Source organism: Tenebrio molitor, chromosome 4 (assembly GCF_963966145.1).
Source record: "Tenebrio molitor chromosome 4, icTenMoli1.1, whole genome shotgun sequence".
In the NCBI taxonomy this organism is placed as follows: Eukaryota; Metazoa; Arthropoda; class Insecta; order Coleoptera; family Tenebrionidae; genus Tenebrio; species Tenebrio molitor.
The window spans coordinates 26,874,443-26,892,064 of NC_091049.1; the positions used below are offsets into that span (position 1 = coordinate 26,874,443).

Sequence of the window (17,622 nt, forward strand, 5' to 3'; positions counted from 1 at the left end):
GATGTTAATTACGAGAGTGCTAAAGGGGATCGCTGGCGCTCGAAATGAAAACACAGGTTGCGAATTGTTGTGGGTTCAGTTACCAAAAAAAAAAAAAACAATATATGCGGCGATAAGTCAGTGATCGCATTGCTGAAATCCCCAAAGGGATTAAAAATGTGTCGAGGCTACAAACAACAGAAAAATATTATCCTGTTCCGGCGCAGATGTTAATTACGAGAGTGTCAAAGGGGATCGCTGGTCCTCGAAATGAAAACACAGATTGCGAATGTTTTATTGTTGTGGGTTCAGTTACAAAAAAAAAATATGTATATATGCGGCGATAAGTCAGTGATCACTCTGCTGAAATCCCCAAAGGGATTAAAAATGTGTCGAGGCTAGAAACAATAAAAAAATATTATTATACGAACTGCGAAAAACAGCCAACCAAAAGAATAAAGCATAAAATGTGTGAAATATCACAATAAAATTAACAACTTCGCACACAACAATTCTTCGCCTTTCACAACACATCTGCTTGCTGGTGTTGTCTCTAAATAAGCTAAAATTTTGTGTAACCTTAAAAAAGCTATCATAAAAACCGTAAAACCAATAACCGATTTTTAAAAAACAATGCACAAACATAAGCCGGGTCAAGGGCGAGTATGACTTTCAATCATCTGATTTCTGTCAACAGTGGCGCCCCTGACGGTAGCCAAAATCTATAGATCAGCCTCCTAGATACGACAAGAGACAAGTCTCTTATCCGGCCCTGCGCAAAATCTTTGTGATTTCCAAATGACATTTAACGGGAGCACCTAAGCTCCCTCTTTTGAAACGAGGTTAAAAGCACAAAATTGTGTAATATTGATTGCATACTTATTTATACTCAAATCCATCAAATCAAGCAATTAAACACTTGTCAACCATTGCAGTAACACTTTTATTAAATTTTACAGTGTGTAGTTTCCGTTGTTCTTGTTTTTTAATTGCATAAATGGCAAAAAAATTGTTTTTTTAATAAATGCTAGTAGGCAACCAACCATGCACCGCACCGCAGCTCAGTCTAGACAACAAAAATGATGCTTGGAACTACGAATGCGCACGGCCGGATAGACTAAAAGTCTATCGTTATATCTAGGAGGCCGTGATAAATCAAAATAAAAAATGAATTATTTGTCATTTACCAATTGATGTAATAATGGAAAACTAATAGTTATTTATTTAACGAGTTCGTGTGTAAATTGGGATTTTTTGATATGAGTGGGCCAAATTAAAACGCGAGTGAAACGAGCGTTTTAAAGGCCCACGAGTGCCAAAAGAAGTCCAATTTACACACGAACGAGTTGAACGTTTTATTGTTCGACGAGCCCCTTAAAGGCTCCAAATCGCTTAAAATCTTTAAAATTAACTTGACGTTTCGTTTTGACAAGTTGTCACATTTATCAAAATCCGTTCACATAGGAGAAAATTCTCAAATTCTGACAGTGTCGAACAAAAAATACATAAAGTCCATTCGAAAATCAAAAAACCACCAACGTAGCATTTTCCTAGGTGATTATTATTGGTAACGCTGTCTACTGTGAAATTTGGTGAGAATTGTAATTTTGAGGTTAAGTGTCAAATTATTCTAATTTATCGGGAGTTCGTGTAAACTTGTTTAAGTAAAAATAATATTAACAAATAAATGAAACGTGCTGAGCAATAACAAAACAATTTGAACGAGATTCAAAGGGATTGAATTTTACTTTGAATCAAATAAATGTCATAATTTATAGTTTTACCAACATAGTATGAAAAAATAACTACCTCGGGTTTTTTAAATTTTACCAAACTTAAAGCAACAGGTGGTGGTTTTTCGATTTTTGAATGGACTTTAGTCTTATTACAACATTTTGTGACAATTCTAATATTTGTTAGAAAACTGTATCCTAGCAGCTACTTCATGATCGCGAATTAAGTCGAGCAATAATTGTTCAACATCTGGTGGAAACCTAAGACGACAACAAATGAAGTATACTGCAATTTTTTTTTATTTGGAACTTTATGCAAAACTTGCTTATTTTTGTAACTTGTTTTGATAATTAATTACAAGAACAAAAACGCAAAACTCATAAAAGCTTTTACAGCCTATAACCTTCATCCATCAGATTTACTCGCGTATTGCGCTATTGCCGCTTTATAAATGTACATTTGCTTCTCCTAAATACAGCGTGATCAACAATGACTGAGTCTGTTGGCAATGAAACAAGTGAAAAGTACTGGTGTTTTTTGTCTCATAATTGGCACTGACCAGATTTTTTAACTTGAGACGACATTTTTGGTTATGCCAGTTATGTTTATGCTATTACAAAAATGAACCTTTGATGGTAAATTTTAAATTTGCCAAATTTCATTGTCACGAACAGACTCAGTCATTCTTGATCACACCGTACAAGTAAGGTGATCAAGAAGGACTGTGTGAGTTGGTAATACTGAATTATATTTTTAAATGAATCAACTGGAGTAACTTCCATTTGTTGACGGCTTGACACTGAAAATAATTGTTCTGTATTTCAAATTTAATTTTTGTTTACCGTTAATATTTACTCTCATAACGGACCACTTTGTTAAGTCAGATAAACCAACAAAACATAAAATTAGACAAAACATATATGGTTACGGTGTTGCAAACAGCCGAATAAAAAATGTTCTTAATTCTATTGCCAACACAAACAGTTCTTCTTTATCAGGAAAAAAAAATAGGTAACAAAATTTAATTTTGACAGTGAAGGAATTTTTTGAATTTACTATACAAGGTGATTCACGAGTAATAATGAGCCTAACAAAATCTGTGATGCAATCAACAATACATCTCCAAAATAGAGTGTGATCAAAAAGGACTGTTGACTTTGAGTTGGCAGTACCTACTGATTTTTACTTTTAAATGGTATAACTGGAGTAATTTCCGGTTGTTGACGATTTCACACTGATAGTTGACAGTTCAAGTTGTTTCTTTGTACCGTTGATTTTTATAAATACATACTGTCGCGAGCAAAAAAAACTCGTCAAAATCATGCTTTGACACAATGGAAAATGCTCCATTGTAAAATGGTCGTAAATATCATAACCTATCATCATGTTGTATGACACTAATTGTCATTTTTTCTCATTTTTTTAACACTTTGTTGACATGGGCATAATCAGGCAGGCAATTGTTTTTAATTGTGACAATCTAACCAAATTTTGAAATGACATTGACGACCAGAATTTTTTGCTTGCGACAGTAGGTACATAACCTACAATTTTATCGCTGTTGATTTTACGTCAAATATCTGGTTGCAGTATTGCAGATAGCTGAATAACAAAATGCTCTTAATTGTATTGCCAAGTCAAAGAGTTCTTTTTGATCACCCGGTAGTTTTTTAGTTTCTGTTTTATTGATTCGCGCGTTCAGATAAAATCCTGGGCTAAGAAGGCGTTGCAAACCGTCAATTGTTGTGCTTTTTTAAAGCGTAGATTAATTGGAGCATCTTGACAGCTAACCTAAAATTTAGAGTCAAAATTTTTTTATTATTTCCTTTCTTTGCAATGTTTTACCTTAAAAATAGTATAACTTAACTATTCCTATTCTCGAAGCAAATATTTAAGGGCACCCTTTGCTGAAAACAAACATGTTCAATTATGGCCCGATTAAACATAGGTAATCGGGTAGCGGAGAGAAATTCAAACTTTACACTGTTCTAAATGGTTTGATTTCTCCAACGCCTACTCAGCCCAGGATTTTATTCGAAGCGCCATACATGATAATGTACTGTATTCAGGAAACTGCTGACATGTCAAAGTGACATTTGGTTGACTAACACAAAAATCATTAATTAGCTGACAGCTCGGCTGACAGTAATTAAAAATTTTTATATTGGTTACAATTTTTATTGAAGTTTTAAAACTTTTCAACAGTTAATATGTATCACCAATTGTCACTTTCTTTCAAAATTTAAAAATTGTGAATTATGGAAAATAAAGAATGAATGTTACTGTCTACTAAAGAAAAACAAGCCATGTATAAATATTATAAAAAAGTGTAACATTTTTGAGAAAGCTGCAAAACAAAGGTAACATAACCTCAAAAACGCTTGATGTTTGATTTGACGCTTACTTGACGCAAGTACAGTCAGATTCAATAGTAGAAATTTTGTACTTATTAAGTAAGTACAATCGCGGCCATCCAAAAGTGAACGATATCTTGCGAAAATTTTCGTATTTTTCGTTAGATTAAATCAGGCTGTATTCATTGGCGTTCGTGCAGAAGGCGTTACTATTTTAATAATAAAAAGTTGTAATAAATAATTTTTAATAAAAATGAGGCTGAGAAGTAATTAATACATTATTAAAGTGAAAGTAAACTGTAGTAAAGAAACCTTTCCAACACCTATTCGTATTGGTCTTGCAAGCCTGTTTTTTTGCCAACGCCTCTTTATATTGAAGATGCAAGTCTTATTACAATGTAATTCTCTCGCCACAGAAGGCAACGACCAATTTTCTTCTAGCTTTGCAATCGCCCTAGCTGTCTGAATCGGAATGAGATGTGGCATTTAAAAAAAAATAGTTTCAATAATTTTTTTAACGCTAGTGTCAAACTTTGACATTTTAGGACGCCTATGATTTAAAGTAAAAATCAAACTATTAAAAACAACCGTTCACTTTTGGATGGCCGCGATAGTACACTCAAAAATACATTATAATGATACTGATTAAATTTGACAAATGTAATGTCGGGCATGTTGACTATTTAGTTTTATAAAATTAAAATACATATAAATATATTTTTATTTAAATCCACATAATCGGTGCAAATGTATTGTTGGTTGCATCACAAATTTCTTTAGGCTCATTAATACTCGTGAATCACCCTGTATTATTGTTATGTTCTGAACCTTACAGTTCAATTAATTTTTTTACAACATTGGTCACATAATTTTGTATTTTTTTCGCTATGTTATCTTTATTTGGTCACAAATCTAGCCTATTTGGTTTAATGTTTTTTTTCTGCACGACTATTAAAGAATGAATGCACCCAGTGATAGAAAATAATAAAACCCACAATCACATCTCTCGTATTTACATTCTATCACGGGAAATCGCGGATGCGTTTCTAAACAATAAGTCGCGCATCGCGCAGCAACTGCAAAACGAGGCACAATTTTAATTGTCAAATATTAAAAGTGAAATTAAATTCAATTTTCAAAAATTGTTTTTTCTTGGTATAGTCGTGGAGAAAGTATTGTCTTCAACTCGCGTATAATGGCTATCATTCACTCGGACAATTCCACCACTCGCCTACGGCTCGTGTTGGAATTTTCATCTTCTTGAATATTAGGCATCGTTGAAGAATGTACTATACATACTTTGTTTCTTTTAATGATAACATTTTCTTTTACGCAGGCCCTTTACATCTTTTTTCCTAATTTTTTCACTTTATTTTTCTTTATCATTTCTAAAGCTGGACATTCAAATCAATTTTCTTACGTTTTCTTATTTTGTTTATTTTATATTTTTCTATTAATCCTCTTGACACATATTTTTATTTCACAATTGATACCTTATTTGATTATCATTTATTAATTCCCTCTACATTTTAAGTTATTCGTCTTTTAATTTTTCTTTTCTTTCTTGTGAATTTGTGTGGTTTACTGCAGCTATACCTATTAATATTTTTCTTAATGAATTAAATTTTATACGATCTTTTATTTGCTTCAAATTTCCTAGAATTTATTTTTTTTCATTGTTTATTTTGTATTTGGTATTTTTATAATAAATGTTAAAATTCTTTTGTTTCAATTACTTTATTACTTAATTTTTCTTTGTTCGTCTATTTATTTTCAGAACATTTATCTTCTATAGTATATTCTTTTTCTGCATTCTGCAAGCTTATTTTGGGTTTTTTGTCTTTTTCTTTTCTTGCGTCATTTTGTCACTTCATTCGCTTCTTTATATGTTTCTTCATACAATATTATTTTATTTTGTTCCTTTTCTTTCTGCACTTTTTCAATCCATTCCATTTTACTATTCTAGTTCTTCCTTCCCCTTTCTTTACCTAATAATTTATACGACCCATTTTTGTTTAATTGTGTTACTGTATTTAAAAATGTAACTTATACTGACTTTATTTTTCTCCCCTTTTTAATCCTTTTAGATTTTTTCCAGTGTAATTATATTTTATAATAATTAAAATCTTATTTATTTGTCTCCTTTTCCACCTTTCTTCACTCGATTTTGTTTACTTCCTCGTCAAATCTTCTTTTGGTTTTTCCTTGTATAATTTCTTTACACATTTCAATTATCCGCTTTTCGCATATCTTGTAAATTTTTTTTTCATTCTATTTTTCTATTTATTTTATTTTTACATATTCAGATACCCCACATTGTTTTATCAACTTCTTCACAGACTCTCAAACACAATTCTTCTTCCAATTCATCTACGACTGAATACAAAACACCACCTCTCCACGGAGAAAATCACCACAATTTTCAATCGTCGCCAAAATTTTTCCATCTTTTTTGATTTTCAAAATTCACCCCAAAATCGCGCCCAAAGACATCTCGAAATTCTCCCACACCCGCCCATCTACCCTCAACCTGACGGGGTAGACGCGTGCATGCACCCCCCACAAAAACCCTTAAATAAATTCATGTCCATTGCCGCCGTTCCCACCCGCCGACCGAATAATTTCCCCCGCCCAAAACCCACCCCCTATTCCAGCATTCCTTGCCCGAAATTCAATTTATGAGTGTATCGCGACCCGTATTCCCCCCAGGATCGAACAAGGAAATTAAACCGGGGAGGGTGAGTTTTATATGCAAATGTCTGGGGTGGGTCGGGTTAAGGTTCGAACTGGACGACCTGACGACCCTCATTTGTCCAGTTTATTATGATCGGGGATGATGGAATAATCGTTTTTGTTGTGAAGAAGCGACCCGGAGGGGTGGCATTCAAACACTGTGGCAAAATTGGGGTGAAAAGTTGATGAAAAATTCAGGCGGCGACGCGATTAATGAAAGCTTCCTGGACTGTTTTTCCAACTGGGGTTGTAAATTTTTAATTCTCTCTTTAGGGGGCGAAACGTTGCCGAATTTGCTTATTACCATTTTAATGGAGTGGCGAGAGCAGGGCCGGATTAGAGCTAATTGTTTCCACAGCAAAAACACTAATCTCGGCGAATTCTCGACTGTCAAGACGCCATCTTGGACTAGTTCCGTATACAGCGTGTGGTGAAAAACTGCCCCCATATTTCTCCCATTTGACGTTTATTGCACCACCTAAGTGAAAAATGATGAATCGCCGCCTCCGGCTAATTCTTTGCGCATTTGTCGCCGCCGTCCTAATAAAACTCGCCCATCAACGCCATCTTTTATTCATTCGCTCGTAAAAAAGCGAAACTCGTCGAGTCGGCAATATTTGTTGCGTTCCGAAGGAGTCCCAGGAAATAAGGTGAAAAATTGCGTTTACGCTTATGGAGAATCGCCAATCGATCACGGTTGCCAACCGACAAAACAAACACACTGGACGCGTTAATTTGATGAAATTCCCCAGGACGAGTATCGGGTTTTTCGCGTCTTTCCACGATGACACAGACGTCACAAGGACAAAGGAAGTGCGGTGTTTGCGACGTTGGATCCTTTTCCCATCGGTATTTAAAAGGACTCTGCGAGCTCGTTTTCTTTCACGTGTCGTTAACGCTCTTACTTAAAAGAGCTGTACAGCATTTTGTGCCTCTTTTCAAATCGAACTAATCCCACCTGGGGGCGGCAAAATCGAAAAATGAGCCAGGGGGCCACAACACAAATGACAAAAAATTCTACCAAAGAGGTTTTTTACAAAACAGTCAAGGAATAAATAATAAATCCTCAAGCCTCATTTTGCAATCGTGGTCCCACCCTTTTGCGGGATCCCTCGAAATCTCCGGATTCCCCGACCGCACTTGGAATTAATTCCGCCGCCCCCATGTTTGTGTTTTAAGTCGTGTTTCGCCACTTGTTGTGTGATGTTTGTTTTCTTTCTGTCGCCGCCAAGATTACGACCCGGCGGGGATGTCAAAGGGGGTGTTGCTTTTTTTACAACTTTCCGCAGGCTCGATATTTAAAGTTTTAATTGTCGGTGGGTGCATTAAAAGCGGACTCGTCGGACTCGGGCGGTTTTTAATGGAGTTTTGTTATTAGTTGAAAAAATCATTTCGGAGCGGCGGCGGGGAAAATGGAAATCCGCCGGGGGTGGCTCCCGGATTACGAGAGGCGGCGGTGGTGGCCCTTCCAGCTAAACGACCGCATTTTAATTTGTACCCTCGTTCTCTAAGTACCTACTCGGACCGATTCTAAGGACTCAGATGGATCCAAGGTCTTTTTGAACGACTTAAATCCTTCAGCCTTTCCTTCAAGATACTTTAAACGCCATTTTCGAATCATATTTCATTTTAAAAAAAAGTTATTCCCACAAGAAACGAGGTCTCGTGTGGGTTATGCAACCAGTTATACACCACAATAATTTGCTTCATTAAATTTAACATCTTTGCCTGATGTTTCCACCCCACAAAAACTATTCAACATGCTACCCCCCGTCGGATTATATTACACTTTTTTTTGTGCAGAAACTGAAGCTGAATGCCTGTTCATAACGCATTTTATACATGAATATATTAAAATATATTTTCATTGGAAATGCAGAAAGGAGTAACTTTTAATTACACAACCGTTGCGTGGCTTAACGAGGAGTAATGTCAAATCCTGGGGGTAAAAAGAGACGCTGAGTGAAACTGAGGCTACAAGCCGGGAAAATTAATTAAATGGGAGTTATCACGGACCATTAGATAATGAATTGCAATATGATATAAAACGAAACGTCGACGAAGCACCGAAGGGAATTATTTGTTGAGTGGAGGATGGGACCGATTGCTGAGACTTGAGGCACCCTCAAGTAGAAATAAGTGGTAGCTTATGAATCATTAGTGCATTAATTTGAGACTACGTCAATTGAATTTCACTTTACAGACTAGAAATAATATGTTTACGCCGATATTGAATGATCTGAATTTAATTCTATGTAAGAGACGATAAAATTTGACACGTTTGACATTCAAACACCTTTTATCATATCGTATTACAGCAGATCTTAGTCTCTGGGACGTAATGAGTGCAATTGCTGTTTTAATCAAATACAATTAAGCTGAAGAATAATTCTTTTTCAGCTGGATGTTACTTTGGACTCTCTTAATAGCTTCTAATGAACGAGCAAACAATAATACGCCGACAGGTATAATTAGTACAACTCAATGGATACTCTTGTGTTGTAAAATTTTTCTTATAAGTAGGTAATTGTGACTTTCATTTTAGTTAGGTAATTTAAAAAACTATTATACAAAATCAATTACCATTCCAATATAGGGTTGAAATCTTCTTAAAGATTAAATTTAGTCTATTTATACCAAATGTTTGCAGACTATTTGCTACATTGGCACTTAAGAAACAAAGTGATGCGATAATTGTTGTGCGATGTGTATTACATTGATATTCTCGATTGTTATTGACGTACATTTAAAGACTAATGAGAATTGATCTGATTATAAGAAATGCATTGTGTGGTGAGAGGTGATATAATCAAATTAATTTATAAGAAGTGCCAACCATGTGATCTACTAATCTGTCATCTGTTATTTAAATTATAAATATCATCGAGAAATTGTAGACCTTGCTCTACATAAATCGTATTTTATCAATAACATCATTGATAAGAAATTACTCAGCTTCACGTGAGCAAGGTAAATTTAAAAAAATAAATGAAAATGGAATTGTGAAATTGTGTACAAATAAATGATTTTTTAATTATTATCTAATAGCTGTTGTGTGTTTGCAACATGTGAAAGTGGGGATCGAATAATTTCAAGTTATTTTTAGGCATTTTGAATTTATTTTGACGTTTCAGTACGAATCGTTGGCGAAAAACCAACCAAACGTAAAATCCCTAAACTAAAAACTTGCAAATGTCAAAGCGAAGGCAATCTTTCTTAGTGAAGTTCAGCGACCTCGCAGTGATTTACGGCACTTTTCGCACGTTATCGAAGCTAAAACGACATAATTGCGATGTGAACGACCTGCGGAAAACTCCAGAACATATTCGCATACCCAACTACGAGCAAAAACGAAAGAAGCAACCACCTAACCTCCAATCGAACCGTTTTGTTCGGGCAATTGTGACAAAACAGTCGACTCTCGTGCTCGCCGTCCTTCCCCCACTCCCGTGAGTCATCATTTATTAGAGGCGGATTACTCCAATTTTCATAGCGATCAAGCTGGCTGCGATGTTGCGTCGTGTGCGCGTCATATGACAGTTGACACTGTTGACAGTCGACAATGCTGAGACATTCGAAGAAGACGCGCATCTCGAAGCAGTCAGGCCGGCAAGATGTCAACCGTAAGTACTTGTTAGCACCGCCGCCACGGCTTACTAGATGCAAAATTGCAGGAGGCGGCACCCTCGACCTCGGTCGAGTCGCCGATGCGCTTCCGCCACAACCGCCACCAGAACATCAGAGTGAGCCACGACGGGACGGTCGCGCGCCGCGTCAACAGTAGTTTCTTCAGCAGGGGCCTGGTGTTCGGGACGCGCCCGGTCAAGGCCAACGAGAGGGTGACGTTCAAGCTGATGGAGGTGACGGACAACCTGGGGGCGTTCGTGTACGTGGGGTTCACGTCGCACAACCCCGACAACCTGAAAGGGGTGACGTGCCAGCACCTGGCCACCCATTCGGGCTACTGGTCCTGGTTCTTCCCCAAGGACCTGTGCACCCAAAACACGCTCCTCTTCTTTTATTTGAGCGCCGAGGGGGTGGTCCACTACGGGGTGGAGAACGAGGAGAAGGGCGCGTTCGACGGGCGGGTGAAGCAGGCGGAGCTCTTGTGGCCGCTCTTCAGCATCTTCGGCAACTCGAGCGCGGTGCGGCTGGTGGACGCGCCCCGAGGGGCGGAGCTGCGGCCCAAGCCCAACAGGAAACTAGTCCCGATGAAGCTCCACTCCACCCACAGCCGAAACGTCCGCGTCTGCAAGAACGCCGCGCAAAGGCTCGACGCCAAGTACTCCCAAGGCTACGTGTTCACCGATAGGTCGATCAAGCCGGGGGAGGCGCTCACCATCCAGATCTCGCCCGGTCTGAAGGGCCGCTTCGCGGGGTTGCTCCACCTGGGCGTGACTTCCTGCGACCCCGCCTCCCTCGACAGCGACGACCTACCCGACAACGCCAACTGTCTGGTGGACAGACCCGAGTACTGGGTCCTCATTTGCGACTTCTCCGACTTGAACTGCAACGACGAAATCGGACTGTGCTTGAGCGAGACCGGCCAGATCGGCTTCCACGTGAACGGGAGCAAGTTCAAGGGGGTGGTCCACGTGGACGCGACCTTGCATCTCTGGGTTTTTCTCAGCGTGTACGGTACCACCCAGCCCGTTCAATTGTTAACCTGCCCGGAACAAGTCAAGGACGAGGAGAAAGAGTGCGTGGTGTGCTACGACAACGTCATAGAGACGGCGTTGTACAGGTGCGGACATACGTGCATGTGCTTCGAGTGTGCCGTCGAGCAGTGGCAAGGCAAGGGGGACGGACATTGTCCGCTCTGTAGGGCTGTGATTAGGGATGTGATCAAGCTGAACAAATGAAATCTTGTTTTTCGACGTTCACTAGTCCGGTGCACCTTCGATAAATCAGTGACGTACGTAGTGTAGCGAGCTCGGCGCAATGACAGAGGTAAGACGACAAAGAATGACCTTGACTACAAAAATATTCTTTGCATTGTCTGCGACTCCTATTTACGGAAGATTTCCGGTTTTTCCAACCAACAGTCCGTCACTGTTCCTGGCAACAACGCAAAACAAAAGACCTGATGACTGATAAGATAACAAATCATTCACAGCACCTGTAAATATTTTACTGTGAAGATACCGCAATTCGCTATTTGGTGACACTTGTCTTTTGTTTCGCTCACATGGAACTTTGTCGTTGCAAATGTTAGATTTTGACAGTTGACAATAAAATATTTTTCACGACTCCTTTTATCTTTGACTTTTTTTCCTGTGCACGGCCGCCTATCTCGGGTTTGAACCTGTCAAGTGTCCCACTTGACACTGGCAGTGTTTTGTTTCGCTAGGTCTTCGTCTGGTGTCGACGTCACTCCTGAGACCTTATCAGCCGGTCCGGCTTATCAGCTACGCGCACTCGATTGATTACTGTCGATATTTTGCGAATGCGTCCGGATCAGTAGTGTACCAGGAACGCGACCTGTGTAATGGAAGAGGTAAGAGTGTCGGTAATGGCGGCCTTGATCGGGTTCGCTCCAACGTGAAATGTGACAAAACCAGTTGGCGTGAATCGACGAAATGTCGAATTTTGCATCGCTACCTCTTCCGCTTTACTTTCTGTGCACTTTTTGTGGTGGTTCACCTTGAGGTTGTTTGTTCTTTGTTTTGTCAACAGTCGTAAACTAGAGTGATTTAGTGTGTTTGGGGTTTTTGACGTTTAAATGGCGTTGTCGCGGCGCTGTGTCTGGCAGGACGTATTCCAGAAGGAAATCACTGATAAGATAGAGAAATTACAATGGACCGCAAAGATCACTTACTCCAATTACACTGCAACAATTGTAGTCGGCGGTGGCGCTGTCAAAAATTGTACAATTTTTTTGACTTTTCAGTGACATTTGTACCAAATCGTTGCCAACTGAACTGACGTATTTGACAAGAAAAATTTGACAAATCTGTCCCTCAAAAATTAATTTTTAATTTAAACCGACAATTTTTTTACTTTTCATTTACATTGAATTTTTCTCTCTCATCTGAAACTGTCAAAACTCTTAACTCTAAAAGTATTTGTCTTGACTTGTTCTGGTTCCCACTTGACAGTTACTTCCTTCTTCTTGTAAAAATAAATTTGCCACTTTGGTTAAACAGTTACGTTATGAATCACTGCCATTTGCTAGAGCTAACAGGTCGTTAGCACGCCGGTTCAATCGAGGAGTTGCGCAAGGATGCGTCACAAGTCCATTATTATTCCCCTTCGCGGAAAATATCTAAAAATACACAAACCTTGTGAAAATATTTTCCTTAACAGAATTATCAGTTAAACGTTTCACACTAATCTAAATGTTTCAATTGCAACATGTGGCCGCGCTCCAGTTGTTATTGTACAAGCTACAAGATTTAAACCAGACTCTGATACATTTAATTCGATCTTCAGGGTCACTACTTTTGTCTGTTTTTTGGTGCAAATGGAAATCGATTGCGTTTCATCCAAACAGGCTCAACTGAAGCAAATCAAAACCTTACTTAAGTCAGAGATAACGTGCTTAAGTGTAAAAATATAATGCGGACAAAAATATATGCTGTCGTGGACACGATGGACAACGCTAAGTAATACTTTGCTCAATTATCACCAATCATGGGCTCTGTTAAGGTATATTTAAGAAAAACAGTTAAGCTAATAATGGTAACGAGAACAATGCTCAGTAACTTATAACGTGGTCTTGACTTCTTGACTTGTTGTGCAACAGTGTAAAGTATCAAACTGCAAAATGTGGGTTAGTTAAAATTTATTTTTTAATATTGTCAAGTTGAAATTAAGCTAAAGAACTTAATTAATTTGAAATAATTTCAATTCCTTTAAGATTGACCCAGTTTTCATTGATTTATTCGTTGCGATGTCATTTTTGAGGTTAGGCGACACAGAGCACAAAAAGCCATCTACGTAATTTTTTTTTTTACAAATTTGTGATTCACATTGAGTCATTCTATTTAATCAAATTTTAAATTTTGATGATGTATGCTTGAGAAATACACTTAAGTAAATATTGGTAACTAAACTGTGTTTAGTAAATTATCATATAGTCGTAGTTTTTACTCCTTGAATGGTTGCACAACAACGTAAAAATAAATTACGACAGCGACGAGGCATTCTGAGAGTAGACGCAGAGCACAAAAAGCCACCTCAAAATATTTTTGATAAGAGTTTCTTTTGTGTTTCAGTTACGTTTCCACGACGTCCATGGCGCCAACATCTCTCTGTCGGCCAACGGGCACGTGGTGGAGCGCCTGCAAGGCTACGGCAAGGGTTTAGTGTTCAGCTCCCGCCCCGTCAAGGTCAACGAAAAAATCTCGATCAAGCTCCTGAAGCTCTCCAACCAGCTGTCGAGCACGATTTGTTTCGGCTTCACCTCGAAGAACCCCAACACCCTCTCCGACGACCTCCACTACTCCTACTTGGACGTGTTCAAGCTAGGTTGCTACTGGATCTGGCCGCTGTTCAAGACCATGTGCGTGGAGAACACCGTCCTCTCCTACTACGTCTCGAAAGACGGCCAAGTCCACTTCGGCATCGACGGCCACGAGATCGACGCCTTCTACAAGCGCGTCCGCACGTCGGGGCCGCTTTGGGCCATCCTCGACATCGACGGCGTCTCCACCACGGTGGAGTTCGTGACGGCGGCCGAGACCCTCGAGGCGGAGATCGACGCGAGCTGTGACGAAGACACCTCCGCGGATTACGTCAATGAGGACGAGTTGTGCACGGTGTGCTGTCTGAAAGCCATCAACTCGGTGCTGTATAAGTGCGGACATATGTGCATGTGCTACCAGTGCGCCATGCAGCAGAAGCAGGGGGCGGGGAATGGTCAGTGTCCTATCTGCAGGGCTCACATCAAGGATGTGATCCGCACGTACAAGTGACGTCAGACGGGATCAGCCTGGTTTGATTAAGTGTGCGCCAGACGGATTATATTCTAGGTCGATTGGTGCAATCTCTGTTTTTTATCATGTATTGTGATTTTTATCAGTATCAATAAAGCTATAACGTGACGGGATGCGGCCTCAACCCTTGACCCACCATGTGAATTTTTTTACACAAACTACCGTGTGGCGCCTGACAGACTGCTTAATTAACATACATGTTTATAAAAAATCGCTTAGTATTTCAAATACACGTATTACCACATTACATCGAAGCTATTTTATCTGTTTACCAGAAATAACAAACAAAAAATCCAAAAAAACGCTCAAACAAGAACATGCGGAATTACTCAAGGAACTTTGATTTGAAAAAAAATGTAAGGATTATTTTATTCGACCAATATTTTGAGGCGTACATACTAATTCATAAAGGAGTAGACCATAATGGTTTTTCTATTTTGCCTTTATAACAGAGCTATTACAGCACTGAAAAGAGTGCCTTAATAGCTGATTTAAGTGCTGTAAGAGACCAGTACAATTTACATTTTCAAGGTTGGTAACTTTCAATGCCAAACCCCAAATCACGCTAAACAAACGATAACTTTAAATTGAACTTTCAAATGATCTACTGTCACATTTGTGTTACCAACTACCATAAAATTCCCCAAATTTTAAAACTGATTCATTTAAAAAGGCACAAAATAGAAAAAAATAGTCCACGCGTGCATGCTAAAAATTCTTCTTATAAGACTCGTATCATAATATACGGGGTGATCAAGAATGACTGTTTGAGTTGGCAATACAATTAGGAACATTTTTGATTCGGCTATTTGCCACACTGCAACAGGATATGTTTTGTTGGTTTATTTGACAGATTTCTGACGTAACAGCGACAAAAAGGTATGGTTATGAGAGTAAAAATTATCGATAAAAAGAAATACGGAACAATTATTTTCAGTGTAGAGCCATCAACAACCGGAAGTTCCTCCAGTTGTACCATTTAAAAATAAAATTCAGTATTACCAACCCAGTCCTTGATCACCCCGTACTATTTGAGCATTGCAAACAAATCGCTTTTGTACATTGCACACACGGATATTTCGTCATGGGGTGCTTCACCCTCGGACACAAATAACATCCCTGGGGCTTTTGAATTATTATTGATTCCACTTCATTTGGTAATGAAACATTTACTTCCGGTGATCCTAAAATTCTCTTGTATAGTTGGCTTAAAAAAAAAACGGAGATGTGTCTGTTTGACAGTAGTATTTCTGACACATAAGTGCAGTTTTTTAACCTAAATTCTAAAAGGCCGTTTCAAACTATAAAAATTTAATAAAATCTGACAGAACTTTTTCTGACAGTTCCCGTTTTTTTTTTGAAGCCAACCGTACTGGAACTAGGTCCTCGAGGATTTTTCTGTCGTCTTTCCATATTTTGCACGAACTACGAGTGGACTGCTAGGTTTTTTTGCAAGTATGAACTTTTCACGAATTACTGTGAAGAAAACAAATCAAGAGTGCTACCTCATCTTTTATTTTATCGAAAAGTTTGTCTTAGAACGACTCATACCGATATGTATGAGGTTAACAACAGCACATCGTTGACGTTTCTTTGACATTTTTGTGAAAAATCTGCGCACCAGTGGCGTCGCGTTTGGCAAAAAAGGTGGGAAATTACCCGTTGTTATGAATGTAAAATGTTGCTCTTGTTTATTTTATACATTTTCTTTGTTATCTATGGTAAAAATGGAGGAAAAGTGGATGATCAGCGGGGAAGGAGAACAAACGATTAAAGAGCAACATTGTTTGGAGAACATAAAATAATATAGGAAGTACCTAAGAGCCTGACGAGTAAGATGTGGAAAGACTACCGGAAAATAGACTCGCAAGTTACAGAGGAAGACTTGAAGGAAAGAAAAAGAGAGCGAGAGCAAAGAAGTTACAGAGGAAAACTTGAAGGAAAGAAAAATTGAGGGAGAACAAAGAAGTTACAAAGGAAGACTTGAATGAAAGAGAAAGAGAGGGTGAGCAAAGAAGTTACAGACAGAGGAAGACTTGAAGGAAAGAAAAAGAAAGTGAGACCAAAGAAGAAGTGAATAGAGGAAGTTTAATAAACATATAAATCATGGTGGCCTTCTCTATAAATTCCTACAATGACCACCCTTGCTCTCTATTCTTATTGGACAAAAACTAGACTGGAATTTCTCGCTTTTTTGTTTTACTGTATTAACACCAGTACCTAAGTTTATTTCTTACCAAAACATCTACAAGCTCTATGGAAGTAAAACAGTTATCGGCAGTAATATCTCGATTACTACAAGAAAACGGCTTTACAAGACATATAATTTAATTATACTGCCTGTTGAGGGTTTAGGGAATTTCTGTTATTCTTCGTCAAGTCCATCAGAGATAATTTGTTCTGGCGTCCGCGAGACACAATTTTTACGCCACATTGAAATGGCTTGTCTGAGATGAGTTCATCTCCTAAAACTGACAAGCATTTCGTCGATTGTCATCAAATTTCTTATTGCGTAAACGTTTTGGTAGTTTTCAATAAACTGCAATAAAACCATAAAATTTTCGAGATTGTCGCTGTTGGATCATGTTTTTACGATCCGTCCTTGTCTCAAGATTATTGAATCATAGAACATTCAGAAGAATTGCAAAATAATTGTTGCTCATGCATGACTGTACTGAATCTCTACCTGTTTCGTCAGTAACTACCACTGCATCTATATTTCCATGGTTTACTTTGAACATTGATGTATAGATCAAGAGTCATAAGAGATCCTTCAATTCGATCATGTCTGCATCTTTTAGAAGGAAAACTTGAAGGAGAATCTCTTCGGAAAAGAGTAAATTCCATATAGAAAGTGGATCTGCAGTTTGGCCAAGAGCACGAGC

At 38.4% G+C, this 17,622-nt stretch overlaps 3 protein-coding genes across 4 annotated transcripts in view; 2 read left to right on the top strand and 1 right to left on the bottom strand.

Moving 5' to 3' along the window:
* Nucleotides 1-10,391, bottom strand: part of LOC138129429 (ras-like protein family member 10B) — a 37,992-nt gene extending 27,601 nt beyond the window's left edge. Inside the window, exon 1 of the mRNA XM_069045722.1 lies at nucleotides 10,280-10,391. Coding sequence (XP_068901823.1) covers nucleotides 10,280-10,391 — 112 coding nt within the window. The remainder of the gene's footprint in view (nucleotides 1-10,279) is intronic.
* On the top strand, nucleotides 9,975-14,157 carry LOC138128028 (protein neuralized-like). Of its 2 annotated transcripts, XR_011158494.1 has the most exons (3): nucleotides 9,975-10,423; nucleotides 10,475-11,750; nucleotides 14,018-14,157. XR_011158494.1 is itself a non-coding variant. In XM_069044225.1 (2 exons), exons 1-2 carry the CDS (start codon nucleotides 10,415-10,417, stop codon nucleotides 11,660-11,662), a joined length of 1,197 nt encoding a protein of 398 aa, XP_068900326.1. In that variant the 5' UTR covers nucleotides 9,975-10,414; the 3' UTR covers nucleotides 11,663-12,047. The 2 variants fall into 2 exon arrangements, 1 of the variants encoding a protein (XP_068900326.1); XM_069044225.1 differs by lacking the exon at nucleotides 14,018-14,157 and having other exon boundaries at nucleotides 10,475-12,047.
* LOC138129430 (protein neuralized-like) lies at nucleotides 11,742-14,716 on the top strand. The gene is made up of 2 exons (XM_069045724.1): nucleotides 11,742-11,750; nucleotides 14,018-14,716. Exons 1-2 carry the CDS (start codon nucleotides 11,742-11,744, stop codon nucleotides 14,714-14,716), a joined length of 708 nt encoding a protein of 235 aa, XP_068901825.1.
* The last annotated feature ends 2,906 nt before the right edge of the window (nucleotides 14,717-17,622 follow it).